Here is a 17,097-nt window from a genome sequence, read left to right on the forward strand (position 1 = left end):
TTTTTGTAATTTTTATATTAAGTACCGGGTGTCCCACTGAGAATATGCCTCGGCTGTATCTTGGGATAGCAGGAGTATTAGTCGATGACCTATGAAAAAAACACTATTTTGAGGTTTATAGAATGGCTGCTAGAGGATGCAACTTCTATGGTGAACAAGAAAATCGGATTTAAAAAAATGGGAATATCATAGGCGTTCCAGAATCTCTTTTAAAATTATTTTTATTACATACAGGGGGTTTCAAAGTGCAGGAATTATCAAAGTTAGGTTTTTTTTTTAATGGAACGCCCTGTATATTATTTGATTTTTACATTCTACATCGTAAATAAAGGTAGACTTAATTAAGGTTTACCCAGCCTAAACTTTAAAGTTTTCGAAATATTTTTTGAAAATACTGAGACAATTTTAATGATAAATTATATAATATGTGTTTTATCTTTTTCTTACCATATTTGCACTGAGGAGCACTAAATTATTAAATATTACATTTCATTTGTAAAAAAGTTACTATTTTATACAGGACGTTCAAAAATTAGGTTTAAATTATTACAGTTTTGACAAGGCAATAAGTTGCTTAATTTAAATGGAATACCCTGTATTTTATATCACTAATAAATGTGACAATGGATTCTTGTTCGATATTAATAAGCTCTTCCTATAGCTAAACCGTCCTTAGGAAAGCATGGTACAAAAATTAACGTCCCTCCAATAGATGTAGAAGTGAAGTATAGCGGGTTAAGGACAGAAATCAAACCTCAAGATTTGAAATTAGCCGACGTTTCGACGTTTATTTACGTCTTTTTCAAGTCTGATACAATAGTAGGCAAAGATATAATTGGTACAAAATTCTGTTAATCACCGAACCGATACTCAGGGCTGAAGTACACAATATAATCACATCTTAAAGCTGTATAAATCCAAACTGTTAAGTACTTAACTTTTTAACGAGCCCAGGTAATATTAAACCTATTTTACAGACATAAAAAGAATGTGTATCATTTCTGCTTTATAGCAACAAATTCTGCGTACAGTTACTGCTAAACACTGACTTAGAAGGTGCCATTATTTACTATAATTACTATACGTACTACTTATTTATTGTGAATCAATCTGTGACATAAGCCAATTTTAGTTTATTTATGCTGGGTGTTTTTTTTCTTTTTTGGTTTTACTTAGTGGTTGTGCTGCGTATTTTAATGTATAACGATTGTATCTGTGGTTTATGTATGATGGAGATGTCACTAGGTTTTAGTTGTTACGTAAACCTCTAATGTAAATTTGGTAAGTCGTATTAATTTTAACTTTTATACTTTAGTCTCCGTTTATTTGTGCTTTTGTTTGGGTGGTTTCTTAACTATTGTATTAATAACTATTGCTTTCACCATTTTGTACCAATTGTATCTTTTTCAGCCTTGAAAAAGACGTAAATAAACATCGAAACGTCGGCTAATTTCAAATCTTGAGGTTTGACTTCTGTCTTTAACCCGCTATACTTCACTTCTACGTCCTTAGGAAAACTACATTTTCTAAAATACATATTAATTAAACATGCTATTTATTTAATTCTTTCTGAACTTTGAAATACTCTGTATGCCATGAAAATAATTTTAAAGGAAATTCTGGAACGCCTCTGATAATCCCAATTTGTTTTGTTTTTTTTTACCCTGTAGTTTATCCATAAAATTCCGTGTCATATGTCGTGAATAACCCTGTATATCGATCAACAAATCAGCCTCATTATTATTTCCTGATGTGAATTTGGTTTTTTATTAACTAGGAAAAAATAGGGTAAATGATGGTAATGGCGGTGCCCGCCTCTTAAAAGTTGTGTTTTTTATAAATAAATACATATAAATAATATAATATACTTGAATAAAGCATACATCCAGTGATGTTTTTTCATGAGAAATTGAAATATTCCAAAGATACCGGAGTTTTACCGACTAAAACCACCTCCAGAGAGCATCAACTACTAGGGTCATTAGCTTTGACGGGTAAGTAGTTATATTTGTTAGTCCATCTTAACAGATAGGTTGAATTATAACTGGTTAGTATGATATAATTTGAAATTTTTTCAAAAAGGCCTAGGTTCTTTAAGAAATCTAACAACCTCTTTCTATTTAGGTTGTCTTCTATTCTATAAGTTACTCTAAAGTTTTGACGCGAATCTGCATATAAGTGGCATTCGCAGATAATTTGAAGAATTATAAGCTGCCTTTCATATTAGGTACATGAAGATACTATATCTCCTCTAAGTAGATGTTGAAGTGCAGTATGCCCCGATCGCACTCTGAACCACTTTGCAGAGATATTCAAATTTTACTCATCAGATTTTACTTATCAAAAGTTTCTGCTAGTTTTCCAGAACTTTTTCCTTTAGTATGTTTAAAAATTCTTTTTGTTTGCATGGAAAGTTTCGCCCTTTAGTTGACAAGTCTTTGCCGAAGTATAGGCGACACTACCGTAGTTCAACCTAGATAGAACAAGGGCTTTATACAACATTAGTACATTTTGTATTATTTATATTTGTACACTTTGTCCGGATTTATCGAAAACCACTGTTAAAAAAAAAGAATATAAACTAAATAATGAAACCTAAATACGTCAAAAGGTTTGTCAAGGGGGACAATCTTCTAACCTAAAATTACTTAACCCTCTGCCCCCCAGGGTCATCCCCTTAAAAATTTTAAACGGCAAAGAGTATCGAGTAATAGCTTGTTTAAAAGGTCTTTCGAAGTCTTTTATTTTGACGTTTGATTTTTTTAAATCGGTCTATTCGTTTTCGAGAAAATTAGAAAAATCTTTGTTTATCTTAATTTGTTCAGATAGAAAACATGATAATATCAGTTTTTATTTCAATAAGTGTTCAAAATGTTGCCCGTTAGGCTTTGCCAAATCTACAATTCGTTTATAAACTAAAACGGAAACTACCAACATAAACAGCAATTCCGAAGATTAGACGTGGAAAAAACTAAATAGCAACCTGATTTTTTTCCCGCATTCTTTTCATCAACACAGATATCCTGGGCGAACTGTAGTTATTGTTATACCTGCCTAGTTATTTATAGTTGCTAAGGAAAATAAAGAATTTATTTTGCCGTCAATTTTATTTGTGACAGTCTAGGAATAGTGTTTACACACTAGCCGAAATAGTGGAAATTGTTCTAATTTATGATGCCCAAAATCAATGTGCTCGGCAAACTGCCGTCACGTTTAACGCCAAACATCCGGAGAAGATAACTTCGCATAGGTATGTTTTGGACCTTGTTACTAAGTTTACTGAAACTGGATCTGTTGCAAATAAAAAACGTGATCATCGGCGAATTTTGGAATTTTGCAAAATTGTGTCTGCTAAAAGTGTCTGTTTTGGCCCCGCGATGAAATATGTTGTGTCTGCATTATGTGTCCGTTTTGGCCTGGTTTAGTCAAGTTTAATTGGAAGGCCAGGACAGACATCCGTGTCTGTTCATAGAATATTATGGTGGTCCGATAAGGTAGATATTAAAAATGTGAATGGCGCTTAATGTTTTTATGATATGTTGGAAAATACCATCAATCCGCTTATCGATGAATCCATTGAAAACCAAATCGATGATGATGGAAACCCTATACTTGATGAGGCTGAAATATACTTCCAGCAAGACGATTCCCGTTCGGCAATGGCTAGACGACGAGTTTCCACATAAATGGATAGGGCGAAGGGAGCCTATAGAATGGCCTGCTAGATCTCCTGATATAACGCCGTTAGACCTTTTTCTATGGGGTCATTTGAAATCTATTGTGTTTACTCCCCAACCTGAAAGTTTGGATGAACTTCGTCAACGCATCATCAACAGCTGCCATGATATCCCACAACATGTTTTTGAAAATGTCCGTCAGGAATTTGAACATCGCCTATATCATTATTAAAAATAAAAACTGATATTTTCATGTTTTTGTTTTCTATCTGAACAAATTAAGATAAACAAAGATTTTTCTAATTTTCTATATTTCTATTTTTTATTTAAAAAAATCAAACGTCAAAATGAAAGACTTCGAAAGACCTTTTAAACAAACTATTACTCGACACCCCTTGCCATTTAAAATTTTTAAGGGGATGACCCTAGGGGGCAGAAAGTGAAAGGGGGTGAAGTCATTTTAGGCTAGAAAGTTGTCCCCCTTGACAAACCTTTTGACGTATTTCGGCGTTTTTTTTTTAAACAGTGGTTTTCGATAAATCCGTGGTGGGAAGTTTTCAAATGAACACCCTGTATGCTCACTTATGATATCTATTATACTGTTCTAATAAGTCAAGCCAAATTTGTTTGAAATAGAAAAAATTTTAAACTCAAAACCCATAGATCCTTTAAAGAAAATCAAATACAATGGTAAATTCAATAAAACATAGATCAACAAGTTACAAATCACTTTATATTTTCTTTAGTAACTATTAGTAAGTTTGGCTTAAGATAATAAATAAAATAAGGTGTCCATCTTAAAATATTCTTATATATTACAGAAAGTTTTTTTAATAGATTTACACGATCTAAATCGTGAAAAACGTGTATATTTAGTTTAAAAGATGTTTGGCCTAATCTGTGAGGTAGGAGCATTCATGACTTTTTCATGTCACAGTATACTTACAGATTATAAATGTAAATTATTATTACAAGATATTTTAGATACAAATAAGTAAGATATGCTCAGGGTATATTTTAAAAGATGAAGAAATATTGTTGACATATAGAATTCAATGTGGAAAAATAATATTATCGCCATATCTATTATGGAAAAATAGGACGATAGTGCTGGGATATGTTTTACATCTCCACATTCAAGTTTTACAGTGCTCATGCGTATTTTTGGAATAATATTCTTATTTTTTTTTTCTTGAAACTAACAATCGCTCTTCCAGAAGAGCACTTAACAGGGATGCCGAAATCCAGTCACATGTTCAAAAAATGTTAACGGGGGACGACCTTCAACTAGCAAAAAGCTAATTTTTAATTTTAAATTTGGCAAACATATTACAAATAAAATTGTTAATTATGCTCAAAGATTTAAATATTGGTTGATAATAATTGACAGTTCTCCTGATAGTATTACCATCAAGAAAAAGAGCAATCGGTTTTTAAATGATGCTGCTAAAAAATTGGAATAGAAAAACATTTCTTGGATTTTTTTTTTAATATTTGATACTACTGGTCAAGGTTTTTTTAATATTGTGCCTACGGAATTACCTAAACTGAACATTTCATTAAACACGATCACATCCCATATAAGACAATACATATATCGTCGGCTTAAGATGCAAATGGCCTAACTCCAGTTTTAGCTAAAATTAACATTTTAGGTTGGTTAGGTTCATGAAAATTAACCGCGTCGACTTAAATACGCCTAACAACCGAAATGTCAAAAATGCCGCGACAAAATACCAGTCGAAACTCGCCTATCTCCGGCTTAACTTTCAACAATACGCAATTGGCCTAACTCCCAGTGTGTAATATTAATAACAGTTGAAACGTTGTTGTTCTTAATTTTATGTGCATAAAACAATATCTGAGGTAAGTATCGATAATTTTTTAATGCTTGAATTACCTTTGACGTTCAAATTATCTAGAGAACATAAATTTAGTATTTAAATTTTGTGCATTCTTGGGTAAATCTGATGTTAAAATATCGTGTTGGAGTTAGGCAATTTTCATCTTATACTTACTTAGTTTGGATAGGAGATAGGCCATTATTTATAGTTTCGATGATAAACACAAAAGTACCTATTAATATTTTTCCCCTATAATACCTATAAAAAATCTAATTTAAAATTTGGCTAAAAACTAACATTATGAATTTTTGCTTAGCTACATAAAAGTATACTTTCTAATTAACGCTGTATATTTCAGAATGAATCCGCAATCCGGTGAGATGAAAATGCTTTTATTGGCTAAGCAAAACACCCAGGAAAAGCCCAACAGACAAAGCGATTCCGAAAGCGATGTAACAAGAGATTTCTTAACATTTTGTGATACTTTCGATCAAAATGAGGATTTATCTACACTCTTAACTGATAGTACTAATGTAGCAAGCCCCTCAGCATCTAATAACCACTTATTAGCTGACGACAATTTAATTACTGATGATGATTTACTCACCCTGGGTGAAGAAGAAGTTGCTAACCTGAATTTTATCTCCTCAAATTTTCCTGAAGATAAAATCAACATTGAACCAGAAGATCGGCAGAATTTCGTTCCAGAATCAATTCATGGTAAAGAAGTCCCAACCTCCATTTTGGAAGAAGAAGTTATTGAAGTTTCTTCTAGTCGTCCAGATAAATCTTATGAACCCAGTGAAAATGAAACAAGTTCAAGTGAAAATGACGTACTAGGAGAGCTACAAAATAACACTCCAATCGAAACCCCTTCACGGACACGCAGAAAGAGACGTCATGTAGATGAAAAGGAATGGAAGAAAAATAAAAATAAGATTTTGAGACAAGAAGGAAAGGAATATTTTGGAAAACAAAAGCAAGAAGAAAAATGGAATTATGATATTAAAAAAAGAAGCAAAAGCTATAGGACCGAGATGCAAATGCAGTAATGGTAAGTCACAAAAACCAGTAATGAAGTACAATGAGATAACAGAAGATCAAAGAACAGAAATTTTTACAAGATTTTGGAATTTTTTGTGGAACGAAAAACAATTATTTCTAAGGACGCTGGTTGAAAAGAAAAGTACTTCAAGAGCTAGGGACCGAAAAAAAGAGAACGAGTCAAGAAGGGAATTTTCCTATATATATTTTCTTCATACAACATCTAAGATAAGAGTGTGCAAAACAATGTTTTGCAATACTCTTTTAATTGCACCAAGAACTGTTGCACATTGGTTGATTAAAAAAAATTAATCACACCACACTGCAAATGATTTGGTGGATGATGAACTTAATGATACGCGTGATAATAATTCCTCCCAAATAGTAAATCGAAAAGCGAAAATCGACACACAAAAAGAAAATTTGTGCAATTTCTTTAAAGTTCTTCCAAAACTTAAGTCACATTATTGTCGAAAGAGCACAAAGAAATGATACCTTGAAAGATCTTGGCAAACAAAAATGGAAATATATCGGTTTTATAAGAATGACTGGTGTAGAAAAAACGATTCACAACCGCTATCTATTGCAGCATTTAATAACAGTTTCGACGATTTTAATTTAGCACTTTTTTCACCTAAAAAGGATGAATGTGATACGTGTGTGGGTTTCAAGACTGGTAATATCGACGAAGCTACCTATCAAGAACATCAAAAGAACAAGGAGGAGGCACGAAAGGAAAAAGAGGTTGACAAAACAAAAGAAGATGTAGTCCAAAATCTAATGTCAGCGCTCTATATTATAAAACAAAATTAATACTCCATAATTTTACAATTATGGACATTAAATCCTTGGATGGATATTGTTTCCTCTGGCATGAGGGTCATGCCGGACAAACTGCCAACACATTTGCTACCATCATTTACAAGTTTTTAGAGACTAATATTATACCCCAAAAAAACTCTACTAGTAAAGTCATTTTGTACAGTGATGGTTGCACTGGACAAAACAGAAATGCAATTCTTGCCAATGCACTTTTCAACTTTGCACAAAAGCATGGGATTACAATTAATCAAAAATTTTTAGAAAAAGGGCATACGCAAATTCAATGCACTCCACAATCGAGCGGAAACTAAAAAACCGAGTCATAAACGTCCCAGCAGACTATGTTAATATTTGTCAAACTGCTCGTATAAATCTGAAACCCTACGTGGTGGAGTACTTGGATCATACATATTTTAAAAACTTTCAAGATGTTCAATACATTAGTTCCATCCGTCCTGGTAGATAGTCAGGTGATTCTACCGTAACAAACATTAGAGCACTTCAGTATAATGAACACAGAATTCTCTTTAAAATCAGGCATACAGAAGAATGGATGCCTTTGCCTTATAGAATGACGAAAAAAGATAAAAAAATCTGGAATTTAGAAGAGTTGAAAAATTTCAACACTTAATGGACCTTAAATCTTTTATGATAACTTACAACATTTGTAAAATGCCTCTTTCTTTTTGTCTTTTGCTTGCGTCTTTAAAGTTTTTTTATAATTTTCAAGTTGCAATGAATCAGATTATTGCCTATCTCCTGTTGCGAACCCATGCTCACGGAACGCATATTACCTAACTCCCAATATTTCAAGAATAAAGCCTATTTTTGACAAGAGCAATAATTTTCTATGTTCAAGCATTAAACAAAATAAAATATTTTGGAAACTTATCTTGTTTTATTATATTTTCTCATTCTGACAAGTTTTTTGCATCTCCTGAATAGTTTAAAATTTTGGAGTTAGGCCATTTGCATCTTAAGCCGACGATATGTTTATTTCTAAATTATGACTTGGAAAATATTTAAATTAATGAAATACATTTAAGCGCACTTTTATTTTGTTGGCCATTACTGTATATGATAATAAAATAGATGGAACGACATATTATACAGAGTATCGTAGATCTAGATCGTGTAAATTTCTATAAAAACATACAGCTAATAAATTACATAATGTATCATCGTCAATAAATAACATAAGATTTAATAACTCAAAATATAGACTAGTGATTACCTTTTAATAACTTTGAAGCAATTATTTAATTATTATAACGTTTCATAGTTGGTCAGATTAAATTTAAAAAAAAATTGTTTGCGTCCCTTTACAAAAACAATTATTTTAAGTATTAAAAATAAAATACCTCCGAACCATAAATAAATAACCATATAATAAAATAATAATATATTACATATTTATACTTCCCTACGAGTTTTTGCCTCATCTGACTCCGTTCCTACAACATGCTCCTTATATGACTGGTTCTGTGTCGTCCACAATTTATGGTAAAAACTAGACTGGTCTTGGATCAGTTGTTGATGAGTGCCCCTTTCGCTCACCATGCCATTTTGAAGAACAAAAATCTCATCGGCATCCATTACTGTACTTAGACGATGGGCTATCACGATCGACGTTCGTCCTTTGGTTGCGTTCCTTAAAGCTTTTAGAATATTCTAGAATAAAAAAATTACGTATCATATCTTGGGTTTTTCTATTTAAATGCGTATTTTGTAGTTTCCTAAATCGCCTCCTAAGGAAAGTAGTCTATTCCTATGATTTTTTTGCTCTCAGATTGTTTTTCCGAATATTTTGGTGTAACCTTTATATGAATCTACCAAAAAATAACTTCACAAAAAGGAAACAACTAAATCAGGTATAAGTAAGTATTAGTTACAATTTAAATACTTTTGAAGTATTTAAAATCGGTATATGCTATAGTATAGGTAAATAAAAACTTCGGAAATTTAGCAAGAAGTTTTTATTTTTATTGCTGTCCTATACCATTCTACATACACCAGTTAATTACTCTGTCTATTTTTCTACAAGAAATAATATAAAGTTTCCACGTCATCGAATGCACCACCATTCCAATTTTATTCACAAGTTATATAAAAATTTGTACCCCTCACGGTAGGAATATTAGATACCAACAGCATTTTACTATACCACAACGTAAAACTAAAATGTTCAAAAGATCTTTTATATACAAATATATCAACTTATATAACTCTATACCAAACCATTTTAAAGTATTTACATTTAAATTCAAAACGAGACATCTTACAAAAACGTGCATAGAAATCGGCCCAATGTAAACTTTTGACTTTAAATATATATTTTTTTTATAATTATTCATAAAAGAAATATTCTCTTTGAAAGACAATTTTATATGCTTTAATATAAGTATAAATTTAACAAGAAGGTTTATATTTTTTATATGCGTAGAAAGCCGTAAACAAATAAAACGTGTTTATGTGGTGGTTAAAAGAAAATTTCAAATTTAAGTATTAAAAATATTGCGTTTGTAACTGAAAATTGCATATTATTCGTTTTTTATAATTTCAATTGTGTTTAAGTGCGTTAGTTGAATGCATACTAGATTACAAAAAGCTGCCCAAGTTTGCAGATTGCTTTAATCGAATGTCGACTTGGTCAGCGAATTGTTGTTAGACAATTGGATACGACACGCGTAGCGGCTCAAAGAGTGTGCGACGTGGAACAGGCAGAATGCGATTTAAAACCACACGTGATGACCGCTTTATTGTGTCAACGACATTAAGAAATCGTCCCTTTAATGCCATTTATGTCCAACGACAGCTCCGTGAGGTGCGAGGAGTGGTTATACATTTCTTGTTGAGAATATTGAAAATTTGTTAGTCAAATAAGTAGTTTTCTAGTTTTAAAAGTCAATAAATTAATAAATACATACAGGGTGTCAATTTGAAAATGCAAATATCTCTGAAACTAAAACAGTTAGAAAAGCGCAATTTGGTACAAATGTTATACAGGCAGGAGGAACTACAACCACCATTTCATATAACGAAGATTTATTACATTTTTAACTACATGGAGCGCAACCCCACTAAGTTCTTTCTGTGATGCAATTTTTACATGATTACGTTTCCAGATTAGCCGATTGGGAGAAGAGGTCCAGTGGAATGGCCAGCGAGATCACCAGATCTAACACCCCTCGACTCTTTTCTCTCGGGCCATTTAAAAGCTGTTGTGTTTAAAACGAGACCAGCTTCGCTCGATGATCTTCGGCAACGGATTAGTACCGAATGTGCATCTATTCAAGAGAACTGTTTCAAAATGTATGAAATAAGTTTGAAAATAGATTATACGTTTGTTTAGCACAAAATGGAAAGCACTTTGAGCAAAAAAAGTTGAAAGCTCTGTCCAAATCGGGCCCAAGAGGTGACTCACCCTAAAACCAAAATACAGTGGTTGTAGTTCCCCCTACCTGCATAACATTTGTACCAAATTACGCTTTTTCTAACTTGTTTAGTTTCAGAGATATTTGCATTGAAAGTTTTCAATTTAACCATATTTAAAATACTATGGTGGTTAAGATAATTTGTCATATGGTACCTATAGGATATGCCATATGAAGATCACAATCAACTGTTGTGAATCTTCTGAATGGATGTTTTTATCTGCCAAAATCATCATCCCCATCACAAGATTAATGAGTCACATAAAAAAATATTTTTATTTCGATGATAAAATTTTCATCGAAATATCCCGAGGTCAATTTATCTTTAACGTGAAAATGAAAATTTGTTTAATATGTTCTCTTCTATTTTTATTATTATTAAGAATAATAATTTGGAATGTTAACCTGTTAAGTTTTAAATTACGATCGTTAGCTATGGAAGTTATGTAGTGCAAGTCTTCGTTTACCTCTTGATTAACATCTCGGATGGTGTGTTTCTTTGGAATTATCCGTCATCATTGTTCAAGAAAATTGTTCTAGTTTTGAGTTTTTTAACCATGTCTAATATAAAATGAAGAAAATCGGTGACAGCACAGAAGCCATGGAACACCTTGTTTTATGCATTTAAAATCTGATCTGATAAAACCCGTTGTTGTTTTTATTCGCATACAGTTAAACCGGCATGCTCTAACAAAAACTATAATAGTATTAGGAGAGCCCAACTGTAAGACCCTGTTTATTTTCTAAAGAATTGAAATATTTTCCTTAGTCATTAAGATGAAATTTATCGGTCTGACCGAAAAGAGGTCCAGGATATTTACAAAACTAAAGCTAGCTCAGCGGTACCGTAAGTAACCAAATACGGTTTACACTTAGCGTTTCCCCTCGGGAATTATTTTTATGGGTTTCGATAAAAGAGTCTGAGAAAAATATTTGGTTTATAAAATTCATTTGAGTTTTGGTCACTAAAGAGTGAAGTTATTTAATAAATACAATAAAGGGTGGTGCGACGTGAAATAAGCTGTGTTGGTTTGGTGTAGTGTTTTACTACAAGAAAGGGTGAGTGTTATCACATAGTATGCTTATTTCTATCTTATTGATTACACTGATATTTTACTTTTTTAATTGAAAATGTGATTATTGAAATATTTTAATGACCGATTGTTGTTTGTCTTGCTTGTGTTGTTGTGATGATTTTTTATTATTTCTTGTTAAGATACTGAGCTGGTCTGGGACCATTGCACAGCTCGTTGTATTTAACAAGGCTTTGTATCTGGAGAGGACCCTCGCGTTTTGGTGTCCATTGCACCCCTCAGTACAAAGTGTGTTATCGTCAAGTGGTCTAGATCGGAGATTGCTGTCTCAATCTCATGTTTTATGATTGTGGATGCCCGTTTCCCTTTTGAATAAAACCAAGCTGATTTCCACTTAAATTTTGATTTATTGTGAGACACGTACAAAAAATGACGCTTATCGTTACGCCCAAATTTTGCCTGAATGAAACTGGCTGGGAAGCGCGGTTGCCGCGTTTAACCCAAAAGAGTTAGATTTTGGTATTTAAAGGTTTACAAGTACAAATTTCATAAAGAGTCCGTGACATACCGCCGGCCCTTGAAAACTAAAGTCTTTCAAGGATTAAATGTCTAATGGTAATAAGCACAACTTCTGCACAACACGTGTAATGTCACCACCAGCAGTTCGAACCGTTACAACCCGTAAAAGTCCGTCTTCTCCTGTATGAGTCTGCGTCACTCGTCCCAAGCGCCAATGTAGGGGAGGAAGGTTGTCATCCATAACCACAACCATGGAACCAATCTTCAGTGTGTTTTCGGGGTCTTCCTGCCATTTAGATCTTTGCTGGAGACCAAGTAAGTAGTCCTTGGACCATTTCTTCCAAAAAATTTGAAACATTTTCTGGAGTTCTTGAAACTGGTTCAGGCGATTGGACGGTAAGTCGGTAAGGTCGTTTTCGGGAATAGATAGTAGAGGACTACCAATCAGAAAATGACCGGGGGTAAGACAGGAATAGTCTAAGGGATCCTCGGACAAGGGAGTGATTGGTGAAGAATTCATTGTAGCCTCTACCTGAGCAAAAAGTGTGGTAAGTCCTTCAAAGGTCAAACTACTTTTTCCGATCACACGAATAACATGATATTTAGCACGCTTAACAGCGGACTCCCAGAGGCCACCATGGTGAGGAGCTCGTGCTGGAATGAAATTCCATTTAATTGAATTTTTTAACAAAAAGTCGGATATATCGGGAGATTGGACAAATCTAGGAATTGATTCAATTATTGATTTTAATGCGTTATTAGCGCCCGTAAAATTCGTTCCGTTGTCACTATGTATTGCCCGACATAAACCTCGGCGTGCCACAAATCTTTTCAGAGCATTAAGAAATGCATCAGTACTAAGATCTCCCACGGCCCCTAAGTGTACAGCCTTAGTTGTGAAGCAAATAAATATGCAGAGATAAGCTTTAATAATTGAACGATTGCGCAGCTTACCATCTTTAATGAAAAATGGGCCTGCAAAGTCTATACCACTTACATAAAATGGACGATACTGAGTAACGCGATCAAAAGGTAAGTTACCCATTTTCTGAATCATTCGTTTGGGGTTCACTCGGAAGCAAGTTATGCAATTTTTTAAAATACTACGAATTGTTCTACGGCCCTGAATAATCCAATATCTTTCCCTTAAAGAAGATAATATGGATAAACTTCCTGCATGTAAATTTTTGTGGTGTTCATTTTCAATAATGAGTTTGGTAAGGGGATGTTTAGGTGCTAGAATTATTTGATGTTTTGATTCATAAGAGAGATTTGCTTTGCATATACGACCACCAACCCTTAATAATCCATCTGGTCCTATAATAGGACTAAGCGATAATATTTTAGATTTTTTATCGATATGGGTGGAATTCTTAAAACATTTTAATTCTCTTGGAAACATTTCCTCTTGCCCTAATTTTAAAAGTATAGTCATTGAATTCTTAACTTCATTAACCGTCAATGCCTCTATGTTTTTATAACTTTTATCTTTACAGTTTCGATAAAATCTATAACAGTATGCTATTACCCGCTGAAGACGATATAATTTTGAAATTCTATTAAAAATTTCAAATTTATCTTTCTCAATTACAATAAATGTTTTAGCAGATTTAATTTCTGGAATAATTTCAGGAATTTCACGATTATTTGGCCAACACGACGCATCAACATCTCTTAGCCATTCGGGGCCAAACCACCATAAATTACAATTCTTTAAATTAATAACTGTGGTACCGCGAGATATCAGATCCGCAGGATTTTCATTTGTCGGAACGTGTTTCCACTGCGATATTTTAGTTCGATTTTGAATATCAGAAACTCGGTTCGCGACGAAAATTTTAAGACTACTGGGACATAATGATAACCAACCCAAAACAATCATACTATCAGTCCAAAAATAAATGTTGTCGATCTTAATTCTTAATGATCTTTGAACCTTTTCGACAAGTTTTGCTGCTAAAACAGCGCTGCAAAGCTCGAGTCTGGGGATTGAGATTGTTTTTAAGGGTGCTACGCGCGATTTACTACATAATAATTGGGTAGAACACTGATTATTTTTATCGATCGACCTTAAATAAATACATGCGCCGTACGCAGATTGTGAGGCGTCACAAAATGAATGCAATTCGATTAACCTCGCATTTGGAATTAAGGCATGTCGATTTATGTTTAGGTCATTTATTGAAGGAAGTTCTTTTACTAATGTTAACCACGTATTACTAATGTCTTTAGAAAGCGGTGAGTCCCAACCGTCCTTATTTTGCCAAATTTGTTGCATTAGGATTTTAGATCTAATAACAATTGGTGCGATTAAGCCCAATGGATCGAAAATACTTGAAATACTTGAAAGTATTGATCTTTTTGTTATTTTGATTTGACGCGTATCGATATTTTTTACACAATAACTCAAAGTATCCGATTTTGACTGCCATACAAGGCCTAAAGTTCGCGTGATTTCACTTTCATGTACATAATATTTATCGTCATAATTGATGTCATTTTCAATGGGTTTCTGTCCCAAGACCATTGGATTATTTGAAACCCATTTACGTAGTTCGAAACCGTATTTTTCTAATATTTGACTAATTTCCGATTTTAATTTGATCGCCCCTGGTACATCGTTTTCTCCCGTTAATAGGTCGTCCACATAAAAATCACTAAGTACCACCTTGCACGATTCCGGAAAAATCTCTTGATTTTCGATCGCGGCTTGCTGAAGAGCCCGGGTAGCGAGAAAAGACGCGGACGCTGTGCCATAAGTCACAGTAGCTAGCTGGAAATGTGAAATTTCATCATTGGGGTTGTCGCGCCAAACTATTCGCTGCAAATCCAATTGCTCTTCCGATACCTTAACCTGGCGATACATCTTCGCGACGTCCGCGGTGATTACAATTGTGTGTTGCCTAAATCTGACTAAAATCGAAAATAATTCATCTTGAATTGTCGGGCCTATCATGAGAATGTTATTTAATGATATACCAGTTGTTGTTGGGCAGGAACCATCGAACACTACGCGCAACTTGGTCGTTGTACTCGATTCATTAACTACTCCATGATGAGGTAAATAAAACAAATTTTTTCCGTTGTTTTCAATATTTATTTTATTTTTGTCTATTCTTTTCATATGACCAAGTTGTTCGTACTCGTTCATGAATTCGCAATAACGTTGCTCAAATTCAGGATATTTTTTAAATTTTCTTTCAATAGAATACAATCGTTTCACTGCCGAATGGAGAGAACTACCTAATTTTTCAGAATTTGGAAAAATTGGCAAAGTCACTATAAAATGGCCATCGGTGTCCCGTTTTAACGTTTTTGTGAATATCGCATCACACTCGCGTTCTGCGTCGGTTAAAAAGGTTTGAATGGGGTATTCCTCAACTTCCCAAAATTTCTGTATTTGCTCTTGAAGAGAGGATTGCATTACCGTAGTAAGATTGGACACGATACTAGGATTTTTTTTATAAAGTGATATAGGTCCCGATAATATCCAACCGAAAGATGTTTGATATAAAATCGGTAATTGTGGACCAAGTTCTTTTTTGACTGTACCTAACACCTGATAGAAAATACTTACACCTAGCAACAAATCTACTGTTTTAGAAACATTAAATGTTTGATCAGCGAGCACAACGTTGTCTGGCAAATTTACAATCGATTTGTTAAATGTCTGTGAAGGTAGTTTATCTGTTATTCGATCTAAAACCAAAAAATCTGCGTCCGTGATATAACTATTATCCAACGATTTAATTTTACTTAAAACATGATGTGAAATATTTTTTGAGGACTCCCCAATACCTGTTATAGGGATATTTGTTTTACAAAATGGAAGTTTTAAGCTTTCAGCTAGTTCCCGTGTTATAAAATTGGACTGCGAGCCACTATCAAGTAGAGCTCTGCAGTGCTGCCAATTTCCATCATTATCTTTAATTAAAATAAGTGCTGTTGATAATAAAACCTCTTCAACATTTTTTGCGCTGTGATTCACCGACAACGTAGACTTTCTGCTTATTTGCCCAGGCTCCCCGGTAGGATTTGTATTTTCGATATTTTGAGGTATTGCGTCCTCATGCAATAACGTGTTGTGACGCTTGTTACATACCTTACAACCCTGGGAAATACAATCGCCGTAAGAATGATTTGAGCGCAAGCAGTTAAAACATAATTTTAATTTTTTAATTTCTTCGATTCGCGACGCAATTGATAAATTTGTGAATTTCTCACAGTGATATATATAATGCTTCCCTTGGCAAAAAATGCATTCTATGTTATATTTTGCATTTTGTGCCGTTTTTTGTTGAACGGTATATACCTGGTGCTTTCGTTTATCGTTATTTAAATCCCGATCACGCAGGAAAGGTTTAATATTAATATCTTTTTTCTCCTTTTTGAATTGAATATCAGATGTTTCAAACAATTTACACCTATCAGAGAGGAAATTTAAAAGATCTTTGAGCTCTTGATTCGATATTTTATTATTAATAACAAATTCTTCCCACTGCGTTACTGTTTTAAAGTCTAACTTACTTGTTAGTAAATGAATTAAGAGTGTTGACCACGAATCAACTGGCTCACCTAACAATTTAAGCGCTCTAAATCGTTTTTGGAAATCATCTACTAGATTTCTAAGGCTATACTTATCTTTTGAGACCGTGGGCAAATCAAAAAGGGCCTTAACATGATTTTTTATAGTTAGTGTTTTGTTTTCATAACGCTCCGTTAG

General features: G+C 33.5%; 1 protein-coding gene across 1 annotated transcript in view; it reads right to left on the reverse strand.

Annotated features, from left to right (window-relative positions):
• Positions 1-4,390: 4,390 nt before the first annotated feature.
• The window catches only part of LOC126745622 (iron-sulfur clusters transporter ABCB7, mitochondrial-like), a 32,099-nt gene continuing 19,392 nt past the window's right edge, over positions 4,391-17,097 (reverse strand). Inside the window, exon 12 of the mRNA XM_050453554.1 lies at positions 4,391-9,058. Coding sequence (XP_050309511.1) covers positions 8,801-9,058 — 258 coding nt within the window. The 3' untranslated portion in view covers positions 4,391-8,800. The remainder of the gene's footprint in view (positions 9,059-17,097) is intronic.

This window comes from Anthonomus grandis, chromosome 16, assembly GCF_022605725.1.
Source record: "Anthonomus grandis grandis chromosome 16, icAntGran1.3, whole genome shotgun sequence".
NCBI classification, from domain to species: domain Eukaryota; kingdom Metazoa; phylum Arthropoda; class Insecta; order Coleoptera; family Curculionidae; genus Anthonomus; species Anthonomus grandis.